The sequence below is a fragment of the Nomascus leucogenys genome, chromosome X, assembly GCF_006542625.1.
Source record: "Nomascus leucogenys isolate Asia chromosome X, Asia_NLE_v1, whole genome shotgun sequence".
Classification (NCBI taxonomy): Eukaryota; Metazoa; Chordata; class Mammalia; order Primates; family Hylobatidae; genus Nomascus; species Nomascus leucogenys.
The window spans coordinates 68858272-68881278 of record NC_044406.1 but is presented as its reverse complement, the minus strand read 5'-3'; the positions used below and the strand labels follow the sequence as shown (position 1 = coordinate 68881278).

At 39.3% G+C, this 23007-nt stretch overlaps 1 protein-coding gene across 1 annotated transcript; it reads left to right on the top strand.

Moving 5' to 3' along the window:
- The first annotated feature begins 19279 nt into the window (after positions 1–19279).
- Positions 19280–22637, top strand: RTL3 (retrotransposon Gag like 3). The gene is made up of 2 exons (XM_003268994.2): positions 19280–19455; positions 20058–22637. The coding sequence occupies exon 2, from the start codon at positions 20287–20289 to the stop codon at positions 21712–21714; it is 1428 nt and encodes a 475-aa protein (XP_003269042.1). The 5' UTR covers positions 19280–19455; positions 20058–20286; the 3' UTR covers positions 21715–22637.
- Positions 22638–23007: the final 370 nt, after the last annotated feature.

Below are 23007 nucleotides of genomic sequence, written 5' to 3'. Positions count from 1 at the left end.
CAGACTCATCCTGATACAAAAACCTGACAGAGACACAACAATAAAAGAAAACTTTCAGCCAATATCCTGGACAAACATTCATGCAAAATCCTCAACAATACACTGGCAAACCAAATCCAGCAGCACATCAAAAAGCTAATCCATCACGATTAAGTAGCTCTGGTCCCCAGAACGCAAGGTTGTTTCAACAGAAACAAATCAATAAATGTGACTCATTAAATAAGCAGAACTAAACAAAAAAAAACCATATGATTATCTCAGTAGATGCAGAAAAGACTTTTGAAAAAATAGTCAACATTCCTTCAGTTTAAAAGTTCTCAATAAATATTGAAGGAACATACCTTAAAATAATTACAACCATATATGACAAGCCAACAGGCAACATTATACTGAATAGCTGAATAGCTGGAAGCATTTCTCTTGAATATAGGCACAAGACAAAAATGCCCTCTCTCACCACTCCTATTCAACATAGTATTGGAAGTTCTGGCCAGGAAAATCAGACGAAACAAATAAAGGACATCCAAATAGGAAAAGAGAAAGTCAAACTATCCTTGTTTGCAAAGGACATGATCCTATACCTAGAAAACCTGATAGTCTCAGCCCAAAAGCTTCTCAAACTGATAAACAACTTCAGAAAAGTCTCAGGATACAAAATCAATGTGCAAAAGTCACTAGCATTTCTATATCTCAAAAATAGTCAAGCCAAAAGCCAAACCAGGAAAGAACTCCTATTCACAATTGCCACAAAAAGAATAAAATACCTAGAAATACACCTAACCAGGGAGGTTAAAGGTCTCACAAGGAGAATTACAAACCACTGCTCAAAGAAATCAGAAATGACACAAACAAATTGAAACACATTCAATGCTCACAGATACAAAGAATCAATATTGTTAAAATGGTCATACTACCCAAAGCAATTTATGGATTCAATGCTATTCCCATTAAACTACCATTGACATTCTTCACAAAACAAGAAAAAAAACTATTTTAAAATTGATATGGAATCAACAAAGAGTCCGAATAGCCAAGGCAACCCTAAGCAAAAAGAATAAAGCTGGAGGCATGATGCTACCCAACTTCAACCTATACTACAGGGCTACAGTAATCAAAACAGCACGGTACTGGTACAAGAATAGACATATAAACCAATGGGACACAATAGATAACCCAGAAATAAAAGTGCACACCTACAACTATCTGATCTTTAACAAACTGAAAAAAAAAACAAGCAATGGGGAAAGGAATTCATATTCAATAAATGGTGCTGAAATAACTCGCTAGCCATATCCAAAAGATTGAAGCTGGACCCCTTCCTTACATCACACACAAAAATTAACTCAAGATGTATTCAACACTTAAATGTAAAACCAAAAACTATAAAAATCCTGGAAGACAACCTAGACATTACTATTCAGGATATATGAACAGACAAAGATTTCATAACAGAGACACCAAAAGCAATTGCAACAAAAGAAAAAATTGACAAATGGAATCTAATTAAACTAAAGAGCTTCTGCACAGCAAAAGATGCTATCAACAGAGTAAACAGACAGCCTACAGAATGGGAGAAAATATTTGCAAACTATGCATCCCACAAAAGTCTAATGTCCAGCATCTATAAGGAATTTAAACCAATTTACAAGAAAAAACAACCCCATAATAAAGTAGGCAATGGACATGAACAGACGCTTTTCAAAACAAGACATACATGAGGCCAATAATCACATGAAAAATCTCAACATCCCTGATCATTAGAGAAAAACAAATTGAAACCACAGTGAGATATCATCTAAGACCAGTCAGAATGGCTACCACTAAAAAGTAAGAAAATAACAGATGCTGGCAAGGTTGTACAGAAAAGGGAATGCTTATACACTGTTGGTGGGAGTGTAAACTAGTTCAGCCATTGTGGAAGACAGTGTGGTGATTTCTTAAAGACCTAAAGACAGAAATACCATTTGAATCAGCAATTCCATTACTGGGTATGTAACCAAAGGAATATAAATCATTCCACTATAAAGACACATGCACATGTACATTCATTACAGCACTATTTACAATAGCAATGACATAGAATCAACCTAAATGTCCATCAATGATAGACTGTATAAAGAAAATGTGGTACATATACACTATGGAATACTATGCAGCCATAAAAAAGAATGAGATCATGTCTTTTGCAGTGACATGGATGGAGCTGGAGACCATTATACTTATCAAACTAACACAGGAACAGAAAACCAAATACCACATGTTCTCACTTATGAGTAGGAGCTAAATGATGAGAACATATGGATGCATAAAGGAGAACAACACACACTGGGGCCTTTCTGAGGGTGGAGGTTTGGAGGAGGGAGAGGTTCAGGAAAAATGACTAATGAGTACAAGGCTTAAAACCTGGATGATGAAATAATTTGTACAACAAGCCCCCTTGATGCAAATGTACCTATGTAACAAACCTGCACTTGTTCCCCTTAACTTAAAATAAAAGTTAAAAAAAGAATAGAGTAGCATATATATTTCTAACCTAAACTCATCAAAATTTTATAGTAAATAATGAAATACTGGTTATATTTAGACTGTACTTAATGAATCAGTTTTTGAGCTGTCAGGGACCCTAATAATCAAATTGGCAAATGATCTTAATTTGAAGCAAACACTGTACTTTATTTGAGAGAGAGAATTTGAATTTGTATCAGTTTCTAAACATACTTCCTTTTAGTAAGTTCAAATGTTTTATTTAATTTGATGAGGGTCTCTTTTTTTTGTCCTAGGTTTTAAGTTACGACTAGATGTCTAGTTAATCTGTGACTCAGACTAAAATATATTTTATCTCTGCCTTTCTCAGAAAGCCAGAAATATCCAAAGTGAACTTACACAATGCGGTTGTATTCACTCACACAAATAATTAATGTTACCTGTAGAAGTTTGCAGAGCAAGGACTCTAAGCATAAGTCTTCCTCCAGATTTCCTGCAGACTACCTTTTCTTGGATATGTGTTTCACTGGAGAGAAAAAAGGTGAAAGAGAAAAGTGTTTTTTAATCGTTTTTTTTTTTTAATTAAAAGGATCCAAATAGAACCCAACGTATTGTTACACGTTTGAGTCTGTGTCTTGCTATAATGAAACAATATACCAAGGGGAGTTTGCATTTGGCCTGTTCATCTTGCTAAGGCACTGACTTAGAAGTCTAATTACAAGGATTTACTGTCAGTACCAATAGCATTAGCTATGACCCCACTGATTCTCCAGCCAAACCGATAAAGAATATATACATATCACCCACATTCCAAAGTATGTGTGTGTGTGTATGGATTTTCATCCACCAAGGAGACACTAGCTGGAATACATTGCACACATGCCAGACTATAGTATTGGGACAGAAATAGGTGGTCACAGAAGAGTGCCAGGATGATGAAGGGTAGGCTAAATCTTATCACATGAGAAACAGTTAAAAGCTATTTCACCTGAAGATGAAGAAGACTTAAGGAGAATATCAGTGCAATTTTTATAAATTTGAAGGGCCATTTGTACTGAAAAATTAGAGCTTATTTTGTATGGCTGAAAGAGCAGGATAAAGACTAAGGAGAAAATTTTCATAAGGCAGATTTGAAGTCAACATGAGGAAGAACTCTCTGGCAATAGTAAAATGAGCTGTCTGAGTAAATGTTATCTGTTCCTGGAGAGACTTGAGTCTAGATTGGATGAGTGTTTGTTTGTCAGGGATGTTGGAGAGAATGTTAGTGTGAGAGTGGGTTAGATAACCCTTACAGCTTCCCAAAGTCGTTCACTCATTCATTCACTGTTTTCACAGATATTTACTAAGCCCCTACTAAGTTGCAGGCACCATTGTAAGCACTAAAGAAACAGTGGAGAGTAAGGCTTTTTTTTTTTTGGTCTAATGAGGTTACATTCTATGAATTCAAACAAAACAAATAAATATTTCATGTAATGTCCGATAGTGAAATTGTTAGAAAGAAAATAACATCTGTGAATCACATGCTCCTCTGAAATGGAGATCTTTTGATTTAGAGACCAGCACTATGCCCACTAAACTTTTCTTTCCCCAAAGACTTCAGGCCTGGGCTTTGTCAGACCAAATTGGAAAAGAGAAACTAACACTGGTGATTCCCTTTAAAGCATATTACAGGATACTACAGGAAGCTAAATTAATAGTGGAAGCTTCATAGTCAGCAAAAAAACATGTTTCTTGACTCCTAAACCAGTAAATTTCTCATTCTTCCTTCCAGAAAAGCATGGCTTTAGGAACCATAATGTAAACAAGGAAAGCAATATATGCTAGTTAATGCTCTTCAATCCCCATTATAAATTATTGTTTCATAGACATTGTGTGGAACAAAGAACAAAACAGTTGAGGCCTGCTTGAGCATGCAGCTGAATGCTACTGTCATGTCAACCACAGACAAAATTGTTAAGTAAGCAGCTTTTGTTTTCTTTGGTGTAGAGATAAGAAAAGGTATCTTTGCCAGTCTCTTCATGTCATACCAACAGCTCTCTTATGTGGCAGGTCTCTACATTCATTTTTCACATATGTACCTTAGAAACCATGTTCCAGGTTAGTGAAGGTCCACTATGAAGACAGGGGTAGCAAAATTGCAACCTACAAAATTGTATATAATACAATCAGATATATCTGTACTTGTGACAAGTCTGTACTTGTGACAACCACCCACCTATCCCGACGCTCAGACAAGATAGAGGTGATTGAGATGTGAAAATGCAGACAAATGAGAGGACTTTCTCAGGGAGATAAATTATACCAACAGTAAACTGTAAAATGAATTAGAAACAGCCACGCTGCTCTGGCCTAATCAGCAAAAAGTAAAGCAGAGCCTAAGACCCCTGGTGATCCCTACTCCCCTGGGTATTGGATCGAAATGAAACATCACTTGATTCAGAAAACAAAACCAAGTCTAGTCAAGTCTAGAGAAGCATTGCCAAAAAATGCAATGGAGGGGAGCAGGGGATGGGTAGTAAAACAAATAGATAGATGAATGTTCAAAAAGACAAACAAACAAATACAAATGGCAATTTAAAAAGATAACAGTAAATTTCCCAATTCTGACTGAGATAGAGGAATAGGGGCCACATAGAGAGTATTGTCCTGCCTGCCAAACTCTTTGTAAGCATGCAAATCACCCTGAGAACAAGACACTTACAAGTGATGATTTCGGAGGAGGGAAAAGACTGGCCAAGACAAGACAAGGGCTCTTGTCTCCAAGGTGTGCAAGTTGTTTTCAACTCCTAGTTCCTGAGCACCTAGCCAGGGCAACAGCTGCTCACTATTGACTCCATATTGGTATAGGACAGAAAACTGGCCTTGGTCCAGGCATTTGACAGAGTCTTTGGTGATTACTCTCTACAGGGCTGGTCTTCAATTGTGCAATAAGCAAAATGTGATCATCTTTCCCCTCCCCTTCCTTGTTTCCTGTTCAAAGGCCTTTTACACCTCCTAGTGATTCCTACCTGTTAATCCAGTGCTTTCCCACTGAAGTGCCAGTGACTTCATAGAATGCCCCATCCAGGCACCTGTCTGCAAGGACTTGATATAAGAGGCTATATCAATTTCCTAGGGATGCCGTAACAATTACCACAAAATATGTAGCTTCAAAAACAGAAATGTATTCTCTCAAAGTTCTGGAAGCGGAAAGAGTACAATCAAAGTGTCAGCAGGACCATGTTCCCTCTGAAAGCTCTAGGAAAGAAATTTTTTCCCTCTTCTAGCTTCCCGTGGCTCCTGGAATTTCTTGGCTTGTCCGTGCATCACTCTAATCTCTGCCTTCATCTTCACATGAGCATCTTCTCTATGTGTGTGTCTTTGTCTTCACATGATCTTCCTATAAGGATACCAGTCTTTGAACTTAGGGCCCATCTTAATCCAGTATGGCCTTATCTTAACTAATTATATCTTCAAGGACCCTATTCCAAGTAAAGTCACATTCTGAGGCTCCAGGTGGACATGAATTTCAAGAGGGCACTATTCAACCCCAGACAGAGACAATGTTTAATGCAAAAGAATATATTTCCTTAGTAAAAGAGAGATATTAAATATAAAATGGCAAATTTCAGACAGTGGAACTGAGGCGAAGGTGACAGTTTAGGAGACAGGATAGACATCTGAAGACCCACAGATCCCTTCTAAAGTAGACGCATATACCACCAGAGTTGATTTTATTTTTGAAAAAATTAGAATCAAACAAGTTTTAGTTATTCCGTAAATGTTACAATTTTGGAAATACTGAAATTACATTATTCATTTTCATTCCGTAGTTAATGAACATTCTCTGATTACAGGGTTTTTCAAGGTACAAAATGCAGTGAAAAAGCTATTCTATGTTGTAACCTTAGAAGCTGTCATATTTTGTGCAGTCGGGCTTTAAAATATTTTGCAAACAGATCTCAAGCAGAACTCCACTTGTAAAAAACCAACTCTTTTCAGGGGCAAAGTGAGGGACACTGAAGGCATCAGAGAAATAGGTCCTGGATATATTAATAGACTTGGGTTCAAACTCTCCTATGTGAATTGCACATTGCATTTAGAGCAAGATACTTAAAAAGCAAACTCTGCTAAGTTATATAAGACATACTGTTTCAGGGCTCTGACTCTACACATCTTTAGTCAACAAGGAGGGATAACACTTTGCCCATAGTGACTGTTTTTAGAAGGCAATGGACTGTCATGGAAATACCTGGTCTTTGAAGTCAAGTGGGGCTGTCTCTAAATCTGTATCCATCTTTTGCTAGTTTTATCACTGAGGTTAAGTTCCTTGATTGTCCTAAGCCTCAGTTCACTTCCACGTATAATAGAAATAATGATACCTATCTCATGTGATGTTCTGAGGAGCAAATAAGACGTTTGCTTACACTTCTCCAAAGGTATTCAAGAGGGTCCTGACAAGTGTCATTGAGTCAGGTAGACCAGCCAACTTGTTAAAATACATACAATCTCAAGGCCCTACCTACAGAGATTCTGAATCAGTATGTCTTACCTTGGTCCTGGGAATTTGCTTTTAATAAAATATCTCATATACCTAATGTAAATGACGAGTTAATGGGTGCAGCACACCAACATGGCACATGTATACATAAGTAACAAACCTGCATGTTGTGCACTTGTACCCTGGAACTTAAAGTATAATAAAAAAATTTAAAAAAGAAAATAGCTCAGATTATTCTGATGCCACCCTTTGAAGACTAGCATTTGGAAACCCCTGGACACCATTGCTTTTTAAGCATCTTGCTCAAAATGCAATGTGCAATTCACAAACAGTACAATGCACAAATCTTCAGTGACTTTTAAGATATGTGTATACCTATGTGACTGCCACTCAGATCAACATATAGATTATTTCTGTCACCCACACTGAGAAAAGTTTCTTCTGCTCATTCCCAGTCAATATTCCCTCGTCCCCAGAGGTAACTACTCTTCCGACTTGCAGCACTATTGACTGGATCTTCCTGTTCTTTTTTTTTTCCAATTTCAGCTTTTATTTTATTTTATGCATGTGCTGTTTTGTTCCATCGAAGTAATACGTGATGTTGAAGTTTGGAGTATGGATCCCATCACCCAAATAGCGATCATATATCCAACAGGTAGTTTTTCAACCCACACCTCCCACCTTTCTTTCCCTCTACCCTCTATTAGTCTACAGTGTGTATTGTTCCTATTTATATGCTCATGTGTGCTCAATGTTTAACTCCTACTTATAAGTGAGAACATGGGGTATTTGGTTTTCTGCTACTGCCTTAATTCACTTAGGATTATGGCCTCCAGCTAGCTCCATCCATGTTGCCACAAAGGACAGAATTCCATTCTTTTTATGGCTGCATAGTATTCCATGGCTATATGTACAACATTTTCCTTATCCAATCTGCCATTGATGGGCACCGGGTTGGTTACACGTCTCTGCGATTGTGAATAGCACAGCAATGAACATACAAGTCCATGTGTCTTTTTAGTATAATGATCTATTTTCTTTTGGGTACACCCAGTAATGAGATTGCTAGGTCAAATGGTAGCTCTGTTTTAAGTATTTGAGAAATTGCCAAACTGTTATCCACAGTGGGTGGACTAATTTACATTCCCATCAATTGTATATAAGTATTTCCTTTTCTCCATAGTCTCGCTAGCATCTGTTGCTTTTTGACTTTTTAATAATAGCCATCCTGCCAGGTGTGAGATGGTATCTCATTGTGGTTTCCATTTACATTTTTCTGATGGTCAGTGATGCTGAGCATTTTTTCATATGTGTGTAGGTCACTTGTATGTCTTCTTTTGAGAAATGTGTGTTCATGTCCTTTGCCTATTTTTAATGGGGTTATTTGTTTTGTGCTGGTTGATTTGCTTAAGTTCCCCATAGATTCCAGATATGCCTTTGTCAGATGCATAGTTTGTGAATGTTTTCTCCAATTCTCTAGGTTCTCTGTTTATTCTGTTGATAATTTACTTGCTTTGAAGAGCTGTTTAGTTTAGTTAGGTTCTGCTTGTCTATTTTTGTTTTTGTTGCAATTGCTTTTCATTACTTAGTCAGAAATTATTTGCCAAGGCCAATGTCAAGAAGAGTATTTACTAGATTGTCTTATAGGATTTTTATAGTTGGAGGTCATACATTTAAATATTTGATCTATTTTGAGTTAATTTTTGTATATGCTGAAATATAAGGGTCTGACTTCAGTCTTATGCATATTGCTAGCCAATTATCCCAGCACCATTTAATACAGAGACCTTTCCCCATTGCTTGTTTTGTCAGGCTTTGATGGTTCTTGAACTTCAAATAATGATAACATTTACTCTTTTGTTTCTGGCTGCTTTCATTTGACATTATGTCTTAAAGGGTCATCTATGCACTTATGTGTATCAGTAGCAACTACAGTAAGTTTTTACTACACATGGAAATATTGAATGTTCAAGCTAAAAGAGACTGTAAAGGTTATATATCAGGGATATTAGAGCTCTGGCTCAAATGTATACAAGGAACAAGGTAGAGAAAGCAAAAGAGTAAAGCAGGTAGTTTTAATGCAACTAGGGAGTGGTAGAACCATAGAAAACTAGAGTTGTTCCCCAGCTAAAGGAAGCAACCAGTATATACTAAGTTCCTGTTGGCTCTTGCTATGTGGGAACATGGACATAGTATGGCCAGATTTCCCAGCTTTTCAAGAAAAATTGGAAATATGGATTGTTTTGTGGAATCCCCTGAATTTTAATCAACTTTAAGATAAGTACAGACAGATCAATACATATCTGCAGGCTACATCGAGCCCATGGGTGATCAGTTTGCAATCTCTGACTAATTTAATGTCTCCACTTTTAGATAAGCATATAAGACTCAGAAAGAAAGGGGCTTATCCATGGTCACACAGAAATTTGAGAGCAGAGTTGAAAGTAGCTTAGCTTAATAGCTTAGAGCAGAGAATATGAAGACAGATTTCCTGAGATGAAGTCCCATCACTGCAATTTACCAGCTGTGTGACCTCTTGGCACATTATTTAGCCTTTCTGGGCCTCGGTTTTTTTCATCCATGAAATGGAAGGGGAAATGCTTACCTGACAGTGTTGTTGAGAGAACTGAGTGAATTAATATATGTAAAGAGCTTAGGATAGTACCTAGTGCAAAGTAAGTGCTATGGAAGTGTTAGCTTTGTTGTTGATGATGATGATATTGTTATTTCCACAGATAATGCATGGGGACAGTAATATTATTTGTCATTTCTGAGGAGTTAATTTCTTCAGGAAAGATTGCCAATATATGATACTAAGACATTTCTAAATTGTCAGGCTTGATGTAAAAAGAGCATTTAAATGGTTCGTTAATGCAAATTTTCCATTAATCAAAATATGTTCAAGTGATGGTTAGCTCAAAAATGAAAGGCAAAACTGCCAATAGAAGAAACATGTTCAAATCTGTGTCTCTAATATGTGAAAAATATACTTCCATTTGTGGAAAGTTGGACTTTAGTTCAAGCCAAAAAGAACTTGTATTAAATCTTAAGACATTTTGTACAGTTTGTCAGAGATACAGGTATTTTACTTGGTGATGTAAGAGCTGCAGGAAATACAAACAGTATAATTCTAATACAAATTTTTATTGTATAGTGCCTTGGAATTTTTAAAGTCTCTCTCACAAATATGAAAATCCTAGTTTGTTAGAAATAGAAAGCACTTAGGAGATCTCCCAACATCCCTCATTTTCTAGATGAGGAAACACACCCAGAGAGATTGCTACATGCCCAGAATCACACAGCTAGGCTGTGGCAGAACAAGAATTTGGCTCCTGTAACTAGTCAGAAAATACTAATACAGGAAATAATTAGGTACTAACTGAGAACTACAATCAATGTGGCTGCATTTGCAACATTAGCACAGAACAGATAGAGGGGGAGTGGTGGGCTAAAAATCTCTCAAAAGGTTGCTTGGAAGAGGCAGCTTCTGTGGTAGACCTAGAAAGGAACAAATTTCTAAAGGTCAAAAGCCAGTCAGAGGGCATAGCCATGTAAAAAAGGTAGGGTGAATGTGCCATGTGGGTGGCACAATGTAGAGACTAACAAGACTAGCAGTGTATAGGTAAAAGTAAAGGGAAGCATTGCCAGAAAGGGAAGTTAGGGCTGCATTCTAGAGGGTTTTGAATGCCAAATAAATAAACATGCACATGAGGCCACAGCCAGGTAGTAAGGCTCCTATTTTCCATAAAAGAAATGTGTACTCATATTTTTAAAATAATTCAACTGCTGCAGAAAAATTTAAATAAAAAGTAAAAGTCTCTTCAATTTCCACTACCCAGAGTCACCATGATTAACAGTTTCTGGTGAAACTTGCCAGAAATGTCTCTAAGTAGTTCTTTTAAAATCACAATCTTTATTTTTTATACTGTTATCTACTGCTGTGGCCCTGATGTAGCACAGTGACTGCATTGCATTATACCTGGGTTATACAAATGCTGAAAGCAAAAAGTGCCCGTGAGTACTGCCTAGCCTGCTTAAAGAGAACTGGAAAAAAGAAATCACTAAGTTCTCTCTAAAAATTTAGAAAACCAAAATGCCTTTTCAGTTTTTGACAAATAATTCATCAGTGTAATCCTTCCCATTTGCACATGCTGATAGAGTCAACTCTCCTGGCATCCATAAAGAACATACAAATGTCCCAGGAATCTGATGTGACTCCTCACTAATGATATTTTCTGCTTCAGTCTTTCAGCCAAGAAATAATAAGAAACTAAGAAGGGGCCTCTCTTTCTGTCAGGGGTACACACAAAGAATGCAGTTTTAGATAATCCAGCTCTGCTAAAAAATCAAATAGGGTAGTGACAAGAACAAAATAATTGCAGAAATGGAGTGGAAGGAAAGGGGGAAATGGAATTTGGTTATGTAAATATTCTACAGGAAGAGATTGAGATGAAATAACTAAACCAAGAGGTCCATGCTGGGGTTAGCATGGGACAGCTATGCCTGTTTAATACCTGACTCAAAGGTGAAGGAAAATTTAATCATTCTGAACATGAGGGAAATCACAGCCAGGATTACAGTGTCAAGAAAACATACATTCAAAAGCTCTAGGAAACATTAAAAGAGAAGATCACCTGATAGATCATATTAAAAATCTACCAGGTGTTCCTGGGTGTGAGGGAGTATTAATGGATGCTAGGATCTTAGTAAATTAATAAAATATTTAGAGCAGTTAGAAATTGCCAGAATCACATATTTCTTGACCATGTACATATAAAATATTTGCTTTTAATTGTCATCTTTCTGCTAAAACTCAACTTTCTCTTTCAGTATCTCTGTATTACATTTTATGTTTATGAACTTACACATTTCCTTCACATACCCTAGGTTTTATCCAAACTGAACTGTTGCTTCCCCCATTCACAAGCTGAAGTTCCTAACCTCTGTGCCTTTGTTCTCATGATTTCTTTCATTGGAGATTGTATTAGTCTGTTCTGATGCTGCTAATAAAGACATTCCAGAGACTGGATAATTTATACAGAAAAGAGGTTTAATTGACTCACAGTTCCACATGGCTGGGGGGTGCCTCACAATCATGGCAGAAAGCAAGAAGGAGCAAAGTCACATCTTACGTGGTGGCAGACAAGAGAGAACTTGTGCAGGGGAACTCCCCATTATAAAACCATCAGATCTCATGAGACTTATTCACTATCATGAGAACAGCACTGGAAAGACCCACCCCCATGATTCAGTTATCTCTGACCGGGTCCATCCCACAACATGTAGGAGTTATGGGAGCTATAATTCAAAATAAGATTTGGGTGGGGACACAGCCAAACTACATCATTCCACCCCAACCCCTCTCAAATCTCATGTCCTCACATTTCAAAACCAATCATGACTTCCCAGCAGTCCCCCAAAGTCTTTACTCATTTCAGTATTAACTCAAAAGTCCATAGTCCAAGTCTCATCTGAGACAAGGCAAGTTCCTTCCACCTGTGAGCCCATAAAATCAAAGCCAAGTTAGTTACTTTCTAGATACAGTGGGGGTACAGGCATCGGGTAGATATACCGATTCCAAATGAGAGAAATTGGCCAAAACAAAGGGGCTAGAGGCCCCATACAAGTTTGAAATCCAATAGGGCAGTCATTAAACCATAAAGTTCCAAAATGATCTCCTTTGACTCCATGCTTCACATCCAGGGCACATTGATGCAAGAGGTGGGCTCACACAACATTGGGTAGCTCCACCCCTGTGACTTTGCATGGCACAGCTCCCCTCCTTGTTGCTTTCATGGCTTGGTGTTGAGGGTCTGTGGCTTTTCCAGGTGCACCATGAAAACTGTTGGTGGATCTACCATTGTGTGGTCTGAGGGATGGTGGCCCTCTTCTCCCAGCTCCACTAGGCAGTCCCCCAGTGGAAACTCTGTGTGGGGGCTCCCACCTCTTATTTCCTTTCCACATTGCCTCAGCAGAGGTTCTTCGTGAGGGCTCTGCCCCTACAGCAAACTTTTGCCTGGACATTCACATGTTTCTACACATCCTCTGAAATCTAAGCAGAGGTTTCCAAACCTCTATTCTTGACTTCTGTGTATCCACAGGCTCAGCACCATGTGGAAGCTGCCAAGAGTGAGGCTTGCACCCTCCAAAGCCACAGCCTGGCCTGTACCTTGGTCCCTTTTAACCAGGGCTGGAGAAGATGGGAAGCAGGACATCAGATCCTTAGGCTGCATACAACAGAAGGGCCCTGGCCCAGCCCACAAAACCATGTTTTCCTTCTAGGCCTTGAGGCCTGTGATAGGAGGGCCTTTAGCAAAGGCCTCTAACATGTCCTGGAGATATTTTCCCTTATTGTCTTGGTGATTAACATTCAGCTCCTTGTTACTTATGCAAATTTATGCAGCAGGCTTGAATTTCTTCCCAGAAAAATTGTTTTTTCTTTTCTATTGCATCACCAGGCTGCAAATTTTCCAAACTTTTATGCTCTACTTCCTCTTGAATGCTTTGCCGCTTAGAAATTTCTTCTACCAGACACCCTAAATTATCTCTCTCAAGTTCAAAGTTTCACAGATCTCTGGGGCAGGGTCAAAATTCCACCAGTTTGTTTGCTAAAACATAACAAGCATCACCTTTAGTTCCCAAAAAGTTCCTCATCTCCATCTAAGACCACCACAGCCTGGACTTTAGTGTCCATATCACTATCAGCATTTTGGTCAGAGCCATTCAACAAGTCTCTAGGAAGTTCCAAACTTTTCCAAATCTTCCTGTCTTCTGAGCCCTCCAAGTCTCTAGAAAATTCCAAACATTCCCACATTTTCCTGTCTTCTTCTGAGCCTTCCAAACTATTCCAACCTCTGCCTGCTACACAGTTCCAAAGTCGCTTCCACATTTTCAGGTATCTTTACAGCAGCAGAGTTGCTTTTTTTTCTTCATCCATTCTAAATTCACCCTCATACTGGGATGATCAAATCTTACCCTTCTCTCAAATTCAAATTCAAAAGCTCAACTCAAAAGCCACCTCTTCTATTAAGTTTTCCAAAATTTCACCCCTCACTCCTCTCTACCACACCCCACCACATCCACAAGTTTTCCACCTTTGGAGGACTTTATCTCTCACATGACATTTAGCACTGAGAAATTTCTGCATATTAATAGGAAAATACATATTTTTCCTGTTCCACTGGCCTGTAAACTCCTTGAGAAAAAGCTCCAAGAGGATTCATCTTTGTATTCCTCACTCAGCATACGCATCACAAACACATACATCACACCCCCACACACACACATACACCCACACGTGCATATAGACAACCACAGTACAGTGACTTTAACCACCTGAATGCTCAATAAATATTTGAGGAAAGAAGGTGAGAAGGAAGAAATGTAGACTGACATTATGGAAAGCAAAATACAGATAGTCCCTGATTCATGATGGTTCAACATACGATTTTTTGACTTTACAATGGTACAAAAGCAATATGCATTCCGTAGAAACTGTACTTCCTATACTCACACAATCATTCTGCTTTTCACTTTCAGTGCAATATTCAATAAATTATATGAGATATTCAACACTTTGTTATAAAACAGGCTTTGCATTAGATGATTTTGCCCAACTGTAGACTAATGTAAGTATTATGAGCACATTTGAGATAGGCTAGGCAAAGTTATGATGTTCAGTAGATTAGGTATGTTAAATGCATTTTCAACTTATGATATTTTCAACTTACAATGGCTTTACCAGGACATAACCCTATTGTAAGTCACAAGGTGAGGAGCATCTATATATTGGAGCAATCATATTATGTTGAGTTTATATGTAAAAAATTGAGAAGAGTTTTGCTTGAATGCACTAGATAAGCTGACATGAAAATCAATGACAATTCTTTCCACTGTCAATATGATTTTTATCATAAGCTACAACTCAGAAAATGCCTATTATTAAATACTAACATTATTTCTAATCCTCCCAGCAACTCAGTAATTACCCATTGTTATCTCCTATTTTCCAAGTGAGGAAAATGAGTTTCAGAGAATTTAAGCAACTTGGACAAGACAAATAGCACAGGTGGGAATTGAAACTAGTCCTGCCTTACTTCAAAGCCTGAGTTCTTTCCATTAGCACATTTTTAAAGCACTTTAACAACTAATATCTTATTTGTAGCACACAGAAAAATGGCCAATTTTGGTATTCTTTCTCCTCAGCACCCCAGTCACTCCTACATCTTCCACTTCTACACTCTTACCGTCCTCTTCAGTCCCACTGAGGCTCTACCATATCACCCACTATGGACTAATTAAGACCTGTAGAGGTAAGCTTAAGCACTTAAAAGGTAATGCTTCATTATTTTATCTAATTTTTAAAATGCTAAACTATAAAATTAAATTTTATCTTTCACTGACCAAAATGTACGTATGCTGAGGTTTTAAGCTCCTTTCTAGATTTCCTGATATTATCTTTCCTTCTCCTTGCCTTCTCCCCTACCCTCTCTTTCTCCCCATATCCCTCCCTCTCTTTTTCTCTCTCCCTTTCTCCTTCTCTCCATCTCTAGCCCCTCATCTCCCTGCTTCTCCCTCCATCTTGTCTTTCCCCATCTCTCCTGCTTTGCTGGTACCATCAGCTTAAACTTAGTCTGACTTCTGGGTGAGCCAGCATTGGTAGGCCTCAGAGAGTAAGAGGTCCAGGAAGTAGAGGAGAAGGACAGATCTCTACAATAAGTGCATCCCCAGAAGTGGGGTTATAGCAAAGTCCCCCATTCCCTGGTTAGGCTGTGATGGTAGTTTCCTCAGCCTTGGTGAGGAAACTAAGGCACTCTGGTGCCTTCACAAGGATTTAGTGAAATCAGAGCATTAAAATCATTAAGCATATCTGCTGCTAACACTAGGGGCCATATTGGGTCAACTTTATAAGGAAATCAAATATAAGGCCACTGACAAGGTGTAATCTGAAGGACACCAAAATGATACCTCTGACCAAGGGTATCTCTCCTAACAGAATAGTCTTGAATGGATTGCAGTCTTTCAAAATATCCTACGAAAATGCAAACACCCCCAAGAAAGATTTTTTAAAGCCTTATGAGTTAGTATTTCAGTAGGGCCTTACTTTCCCAGTGTGACAGCTGATCAAAGGGAAAAGCCTCCTAAGTATGGGATAAGAAATAAAGTGAGAAGGTTGTAAATTTCATAAAGGGAGATGAGTGACAAATTTTGACTCTTGTGTGGGATAGACTCTGTTTCCATACCATTACTAGGTCCTCTGGGTCCTGGCCTTATGAGTAAAGGGAATTTTTGGTCAGCCTTCTAACTTCCAGAGAAATTGGGAACTCCTGCTGCCCCAGTGCTATATTACGGGGTGTTGTTGACAATGAAAAGTTTCAATCTGTACTAACCACATTATGGGTTAAATTTAAGAAAGTGTTGCAAGCTATAATGTAACCATAGGAATAATATGTTAAATAAAACACACACCAGGATGGGACTGCCCCCGAGGGGTGACTGGTCCTTGCGCCAGAGACCTGTAGGGTAAATTGTCCCATTGACTGTTTTTCAGAGTGAGAAAAGGGAGGGACGGAAGCTGGAGTTGCTTAAAGATGCAGCCCAGCAAGCTTAGGGAAGGAAGACCCTGGGAAAGACCTAAAACATTTAGTTTGTATATTTGCCGACAAAAGAAAATTATGAGTCAGTGGAATGTACAAAGTAGAACTGCATTGCATTCAACCTTTTCTTTCCTTTTCTCCCTAAGCTAACAATCAACATATGTAGCTTATTAACATAACTGAGCCTGAATATTTCTTATTAGTGTGTAGTCTTTTTATATCTGTTAAATGAGCATATTTGTCTCTTTTCTCCCTGAAATATTCATTTGCATAGTTAACAAAACCTCGTTTACTTAAAATATTTTCATGACCATTCTAAAGGATCCATACATTCCATCATATTGTGAATGTATGAAGAAGAATTACAGCATAGGGGAAACATGATGAAAATTTGGATGTGATTACTTTCTTATTCTTACTTTCCTGTTCTCACTTGACAAATTCAGGATGCTAAAACCACTTTAGGCATTTTGACAAAAGGCTGTGTAGCTCCCTTTTCCACCCAGAAAAGAATAATTCTCTATGTTTAGGCAGTTTGAACTTGTACTTAAGGACGGTGAATTTGGTCTTTGCTGTTTAGTGTAGGGGGCTGGGGAAAGAAAGGTTTCTGTGTTTATACACTGAATAAATATTCCTGTAGGCAAGACACTTTTCAGTGCTTTAGTCCATGAACTTTTTAAACATCTATCTTGGCTGCTTCACAATTCCAATTTTAATCTTCTAACCTTCCTGCTCAGGTGCCTCCAGTCCTGATTCTAGAGTACTATTTGGAAACTAAACCGTCTATATCCCAGCAAGGAAGAAAAGATAAAAGTTCCCAAGTGGTGAAAAACCAATGCTGTAAAATCGATGCACCATAGATTTCTTGGTATGAGACCCCTTTCTCAGCCTCTACACAACTCTAGCATGTTTACCTATTCAGTTTCCCAATTCACAGGTGATTAAAAAGAATAAATTAAAATGAGATGACTGCTGCTACAGCTTATTATTATTATTAACCTTTATTGGGTGTTATTAGCTGCCATACACTGTGCCAAGCCTTTTTTCACACATTATTTCACTGAATTTTTGACAACCCTATAAAGTCAAATAATATTAATAACTTCATTTTACAGTTTCATAAACTAAGGTTTAGATTCTAACTATCAGAAGGATGAAGTAATTTGCCAAATTTGTATAGGGTAAGTATAGACAGGCATATAGGTATAACATGAAGGGCTATGTTACAACTTCATTGCAAAAGAGTATAAAAATATAAAGGAAAAGAAAATACAAGAAGTTGGGAAGCATAGCAATTTGGAAGTTTTTAATTTGAAGACAGACCACTTTATACCTCTCAGTAGCTTTCAGAGGGCAACATTGTGTTACAACAGGGTAAACTAGCTGGTTTGTGTAAGTATGAATCCAAACCATTAAAACTGGATTAAATTACATGCAAAATCATTTCTTAAGAATGGACGAAGAGGTATAACATATGCTATAAATATTTCTCTGATTTTTTTAAATTGAAATACTATTTGTTAAATTTCAACCTGATGTCCAGTATTGAACCTTCAAACTCATTGTTACAGAAATTGCTAAGCATTAGGAAAGAGTTTCAATTAATAGTTGTTCCCTAACTAAGCCCATTAGAAATTCAGGTGTTGGAAGTTCTCTTTTCTTCCTGGATAAAATAAATGTTAACTGTGTGTTTTGGCTTCTTGGAGGGCAGGAAGGCTTCAGTTATCTGAAAACTTCACATAAATAGAACACATCATCCCTGATGATGGTGGTATTTTTATATGTGTGGTGTTTCTAGAAAAATAAAACTTTGAAAGGTAAGGAAAGAACAAACTCGATTTGCAGCAGATTTTGTTTTTACTTTCAAAGCTTCTGCATTCAGATTCAGGTAGCCCAGTCTGTCAATTTGCTACGTTTTGGGCCTATTCCATCACTAGGGTTTATCCCATTATGCTGACTAATGCAGAACTGACCATTTGCAAAGGAGACATGGGACTATGGTTGACATGATGCGTGATTTGAAATGGCCAAATGCAAACCTCAACCCCACTCCTTACTTGAATAAAAATAGTTGCCCCTAAGCCTTGCCTAAAATGGCCACATAGCCCATACCCAAGGCATAACTGTGATCTGGCATGAGAAGAGAAAGTGAGATTCTGAGCAGGGTCACTTCCCAAGAGGCCAGTCTTTAGTGGATGCCCTGAGTGTTACCTGCAGCACCTGATCAGTTCAGGGAAGCATGAGATCCTTGGTCCAGGACATTCAGAAAGAGCCAGGGACTCTGTAAGACTGCTATAAGTACCCACCAACACAGTTGGTCTCCCTGATATTTGTACCCTTTTATACCTTTTCTAGATCTGTCCATGGTAAATTTTCCAAGAAAACATTGCAAGGAAAAACCCTAGGGACTGAATAGGTAGTAAGCAAGGGAAGGGGCTGAGGGTTTGCAGACTGTTCTCTGAGTGAGAAGTAAACAAATGGCCCAATTTGGACAGAGTAAGAGTAGGTTACATGAGACAGACGTAAAAAATCACATCCCAAACCACTGTGGTCATTCAAAAATGTTTGCAACTTTTCACAAGGGCGGTGGTATTACTCACAATTTCCTGGCCAGATATTCATTAAAGTAACCAAGGACTGAGTACATGAAGCTGCTTCACATCAGCACAGCATCCTACTTTCCCTGCAGCTCTGAACTGTGAGGTACTGTCAAAAAACTCTTCCACACTTTAAAAAGCTATGTTACACAGGAGAGTTGGAATGTGTTCTGGGAGTGGGTGTGTTTGCTTGAGTTCAGTGTGTGCAGAAAAGGCAAGCCTCCACAGCCATTTACACACTTCCCTCCTCAGCGATGGGTACACAGACAGCCAAGCTCCTGGACTAAGTTTCTGAATGGTAACGTACATTTATAAAGATTATTTTCTTAACTATTTTGAGGCATTTTATAAATAATATGCATGTGTCTGCTGAGGGCATATATATATATATTTAGTCAACTTTTGCTTGTTTTCTCCTGAGGCTGGTCTTGTGTGGTTACTTATGTGGTGTGATTTCTGAGGTGTCAAAGAGCTCCCTCCTACTTCCTACCACCATAGTCACCCAAAAATATCTCTTGGGTTGGCCCACCACAGAGCCTAAAATTCCCACATTGCTCAAACATTTGATTTAGTCACTGAAAGCAGCTGTTAAAATCCAAACGTTACATTGGGGTATTAGGCAAATATTCAAAATTAAAGACTATATAAAACAGAAAATAATATGGAAAAGTTGCTTTTGATATGTTAAGTTTCAAAGGATAAATGCAAAATGACATGCACAGTCTGGGACAGGTGCTGTTCTTAAAATGTCGTGGAGTCAGATCCAGCATATATACCCCAGCTCATGAACATAAGCCTATGGTAAAAGAAACCCAGAATTGTTGGGCAGATTTTGTTTGGATTTATGTTGAATGTGTGCTTTCCACAGTTTCTGATCCTCAGCTCCCACTCTCTTCGCAGTGTATCTGACACTTCCCCTTACTGAGCTCCGGAGGCTCCTTCTTGCCGAGCTCCGGAGGCTCCCAGTGACCTCTTGATATTCAGCCTTGGCGGGGCCCAAATACCCACCCCTTGGAAAACTCACTGAGCCTGACATCTGCCTGTAAGCAGCTTTCAGGAAAGATCTCACAAACGCCCACCCAATCTCTCTTGGTAGCAAATTGTCAAATCATACCCATTTCATCAAAAGATGGTGGAGGACTTAGCAGCCTCCTATATTGCTCTGAAATTGGAGAATGAAATTCTGCAGGCTCAAGTGCAGCAGCTGATGGAAGAAAATGCTGCTCTCCGGGCCCAGATCCCAGAGCTTCAGAAGACCCAAGCAGCCAAGGAGGATGATCTACTCCGAAAGTCCTCAGAGGCCAAGGAGCCCCAGAAGCTCCCAGAGCACATGAATCCCCCAACAGCCTGGGAGGCCCAAAAGACCCCAGAGTTCAAGGAACCCCAGAAGCCACTAGAGCCACCGGAGCGTCTACCCTGGGAACCCCCAGCAGCCTGGGAGCTCCAGGAGGCCCCAGCAGCCCCAGAGTCCCTGGAGCCTCCAGCAACCCAGGAGTCCCAGAAACCTCCAATGGCCCATGAGATCCCAGCAGTCTTGGAGGGCCAGGGGCCTGCAAACACCCAGGATTCCACATCAGCCCAAGAGCCCGAGAATTCAGAACCCCAGGATCCCCCAAATATTGAGAAGCCCCAGGAGGCATCAGAATACCAGGACACTGCAGCACAGCTAGAGTTCCTTGAGCTTCCACCTCCCCAGGAGCCTCTGGAGCCTTCAAATGCCCAGGAATTCCTAGAACTCTCAGCAGCCCAGGAGTCCCTGGAGGCTCTAATAGTTGTGGAGACATTAGCAACTTCAGAGTTTCCACAGTCCCCTATTGGGTTAGAGGCTACAGATTTCCCCCTGCAATACACTTTAACCTTCAATAGAGATTCCCAGAAGCTTCCTGAGTTCCTGGTTCAACTGTATAGTTACATGAGAGTCAGAGGGCACTTGTATCCCACTGAAGCAGCCCTGGTGAGCTTTGTTGGCAATTGCTTCTCAGGTAAGGCAGGATGGTGGTTCCAGCTCTTACTGGATATCCAAAGCCCCTTACCGGAGCAATGTGAAAGTTTCATACATGTGCTCCAGGATACTTTTGATAATCCAGAAAACATGAAAGATGCCAACCAGTGCATCCGTCAACTCTGCCAAGGGGAGGGTCATGTAACAACCCACTTCCACCTCATTGTTCAAGAGCTGAACTGGGATGAAAGCACTCTCTGGATCCAATTTCAAGAAGGTCTTGCCAGTTCTATACGAGATGAACTGTCTCACACAAGCCCAGCCACCAACCTATCTGATCTCATCACTCAGTGCATCAGCCTAGAAGAGAAGCCTGATCCCAATCCATTAGGGAAAAACTCCTCTGCAGAGGGAGATGGGCCTGAGAGTCCACCAGCTGAAAACCAACCTATGCAGGCTGCAATCAACTGCCCACATATCAGTGAAGCTGAATGGGTCCGTCAGCACAAAGACCACTTATGCCTCTACTGTGGTTATCCTGGTCATTTTGCCAGAGATTTCCCTGTCAAGCCTCATCAAGCCCTGCAGGCGAGAAACATCGAGGCCTGCCAGTAAGGGGGACCCCAGGTGGGCCAATCTACAAATATGCATCCCCCTCTCTTCCAATATCCATGTCTCATACACTATGGCTTACTGTTGAAATCCGACTGGGAAGACGACAATTCTTTGAGCAAGCAATGGTAGATTCAGGCTCCTACAGAAACAGCATTGATCATACTGTGGTTCTTTGAGAGAAGCTGCCCATCCGCAGTAATATCTTCCCTCTGATGCTGGAAACTGTCGACGGCCGTCCACTTATTAATGGGCCCATAACTAAGGAAACAACATCTGTCCAAGTTAAAATTGGAAACCATGTTGAAGAGCTCCAGTTTGACATTATTCATGCACCACGATACCCTCTGATTCTTGGAATCAATTGGCTTGAGACACATGACCCAAACATAGAATGGAGTACCCGCACTGTGTCCTTTCTATCACGTTATTGTCACTACTATTGCTTCAGACACAGGTGGAATAGAAGAAATGGTGATGAAATAATTACTGGGTAGATCCTGTGTCCTAGTGACTGTTCCTGGCAAACTGTCTTCTGTTACCTCAGCTGTCATCAGCATTTGCTACTCCCTGAATCTTCTACTGAACCTCTTGCTATGTACTAAGGCTACCTGTACAACGACTCTGCCTCTTAGATTATAGACTGAACCTGATGACTTTGAGCTGCTTTTTTTTTTCACTAACTCTGCATGCCTCTATCTCAGAACCCTGCATTCTGCGGAACTGTTTTAATTACAATTATACTAACAATACGCATGAGAATAGATATTAGAAACTAATCATGAAAAAGCGTAGCTGTTAAACTGACTTGATTTTTTTCTTATCAATATTTTCTATATCACAAAAATTGCAACATCTTTTACATAAAGAAAATAAGTTTGTAAGTGATATTTTTTAAAAGAATCAATAAATATTAGCAATTTCTACTTGTGTTTGAATTATTTCTTGGCTTAGCTAGAGGAAGAGATAATGAACTAGTAAATTGGGAGGGAGAGAGGGAAATGGAAAATGTTCAACGTTTAGGGAGGCTCCTAAACATTCCAGGTGTAGTGATAGGTCTGCAGATGATGGAGAAATGATGTAGAGGATAAGATGGAGAGAGTAGGGAATGGTTAGGGCTGAAAGTGAGTGAGGTATGGAGGGATTAGGGGAAAGGTAGAGGTAAGATTGAGAAGAGAGTTTGGGGGAGATTGGGAGGAGGTTGAAGAGGGTTTAGAGGAGGGTTGGGGTGCTGAGAGGTAGAATCTCCAGGTGAGGTGTGAGGAGTGGTCTAAGCAGAACCTAATGCTTTTCCTC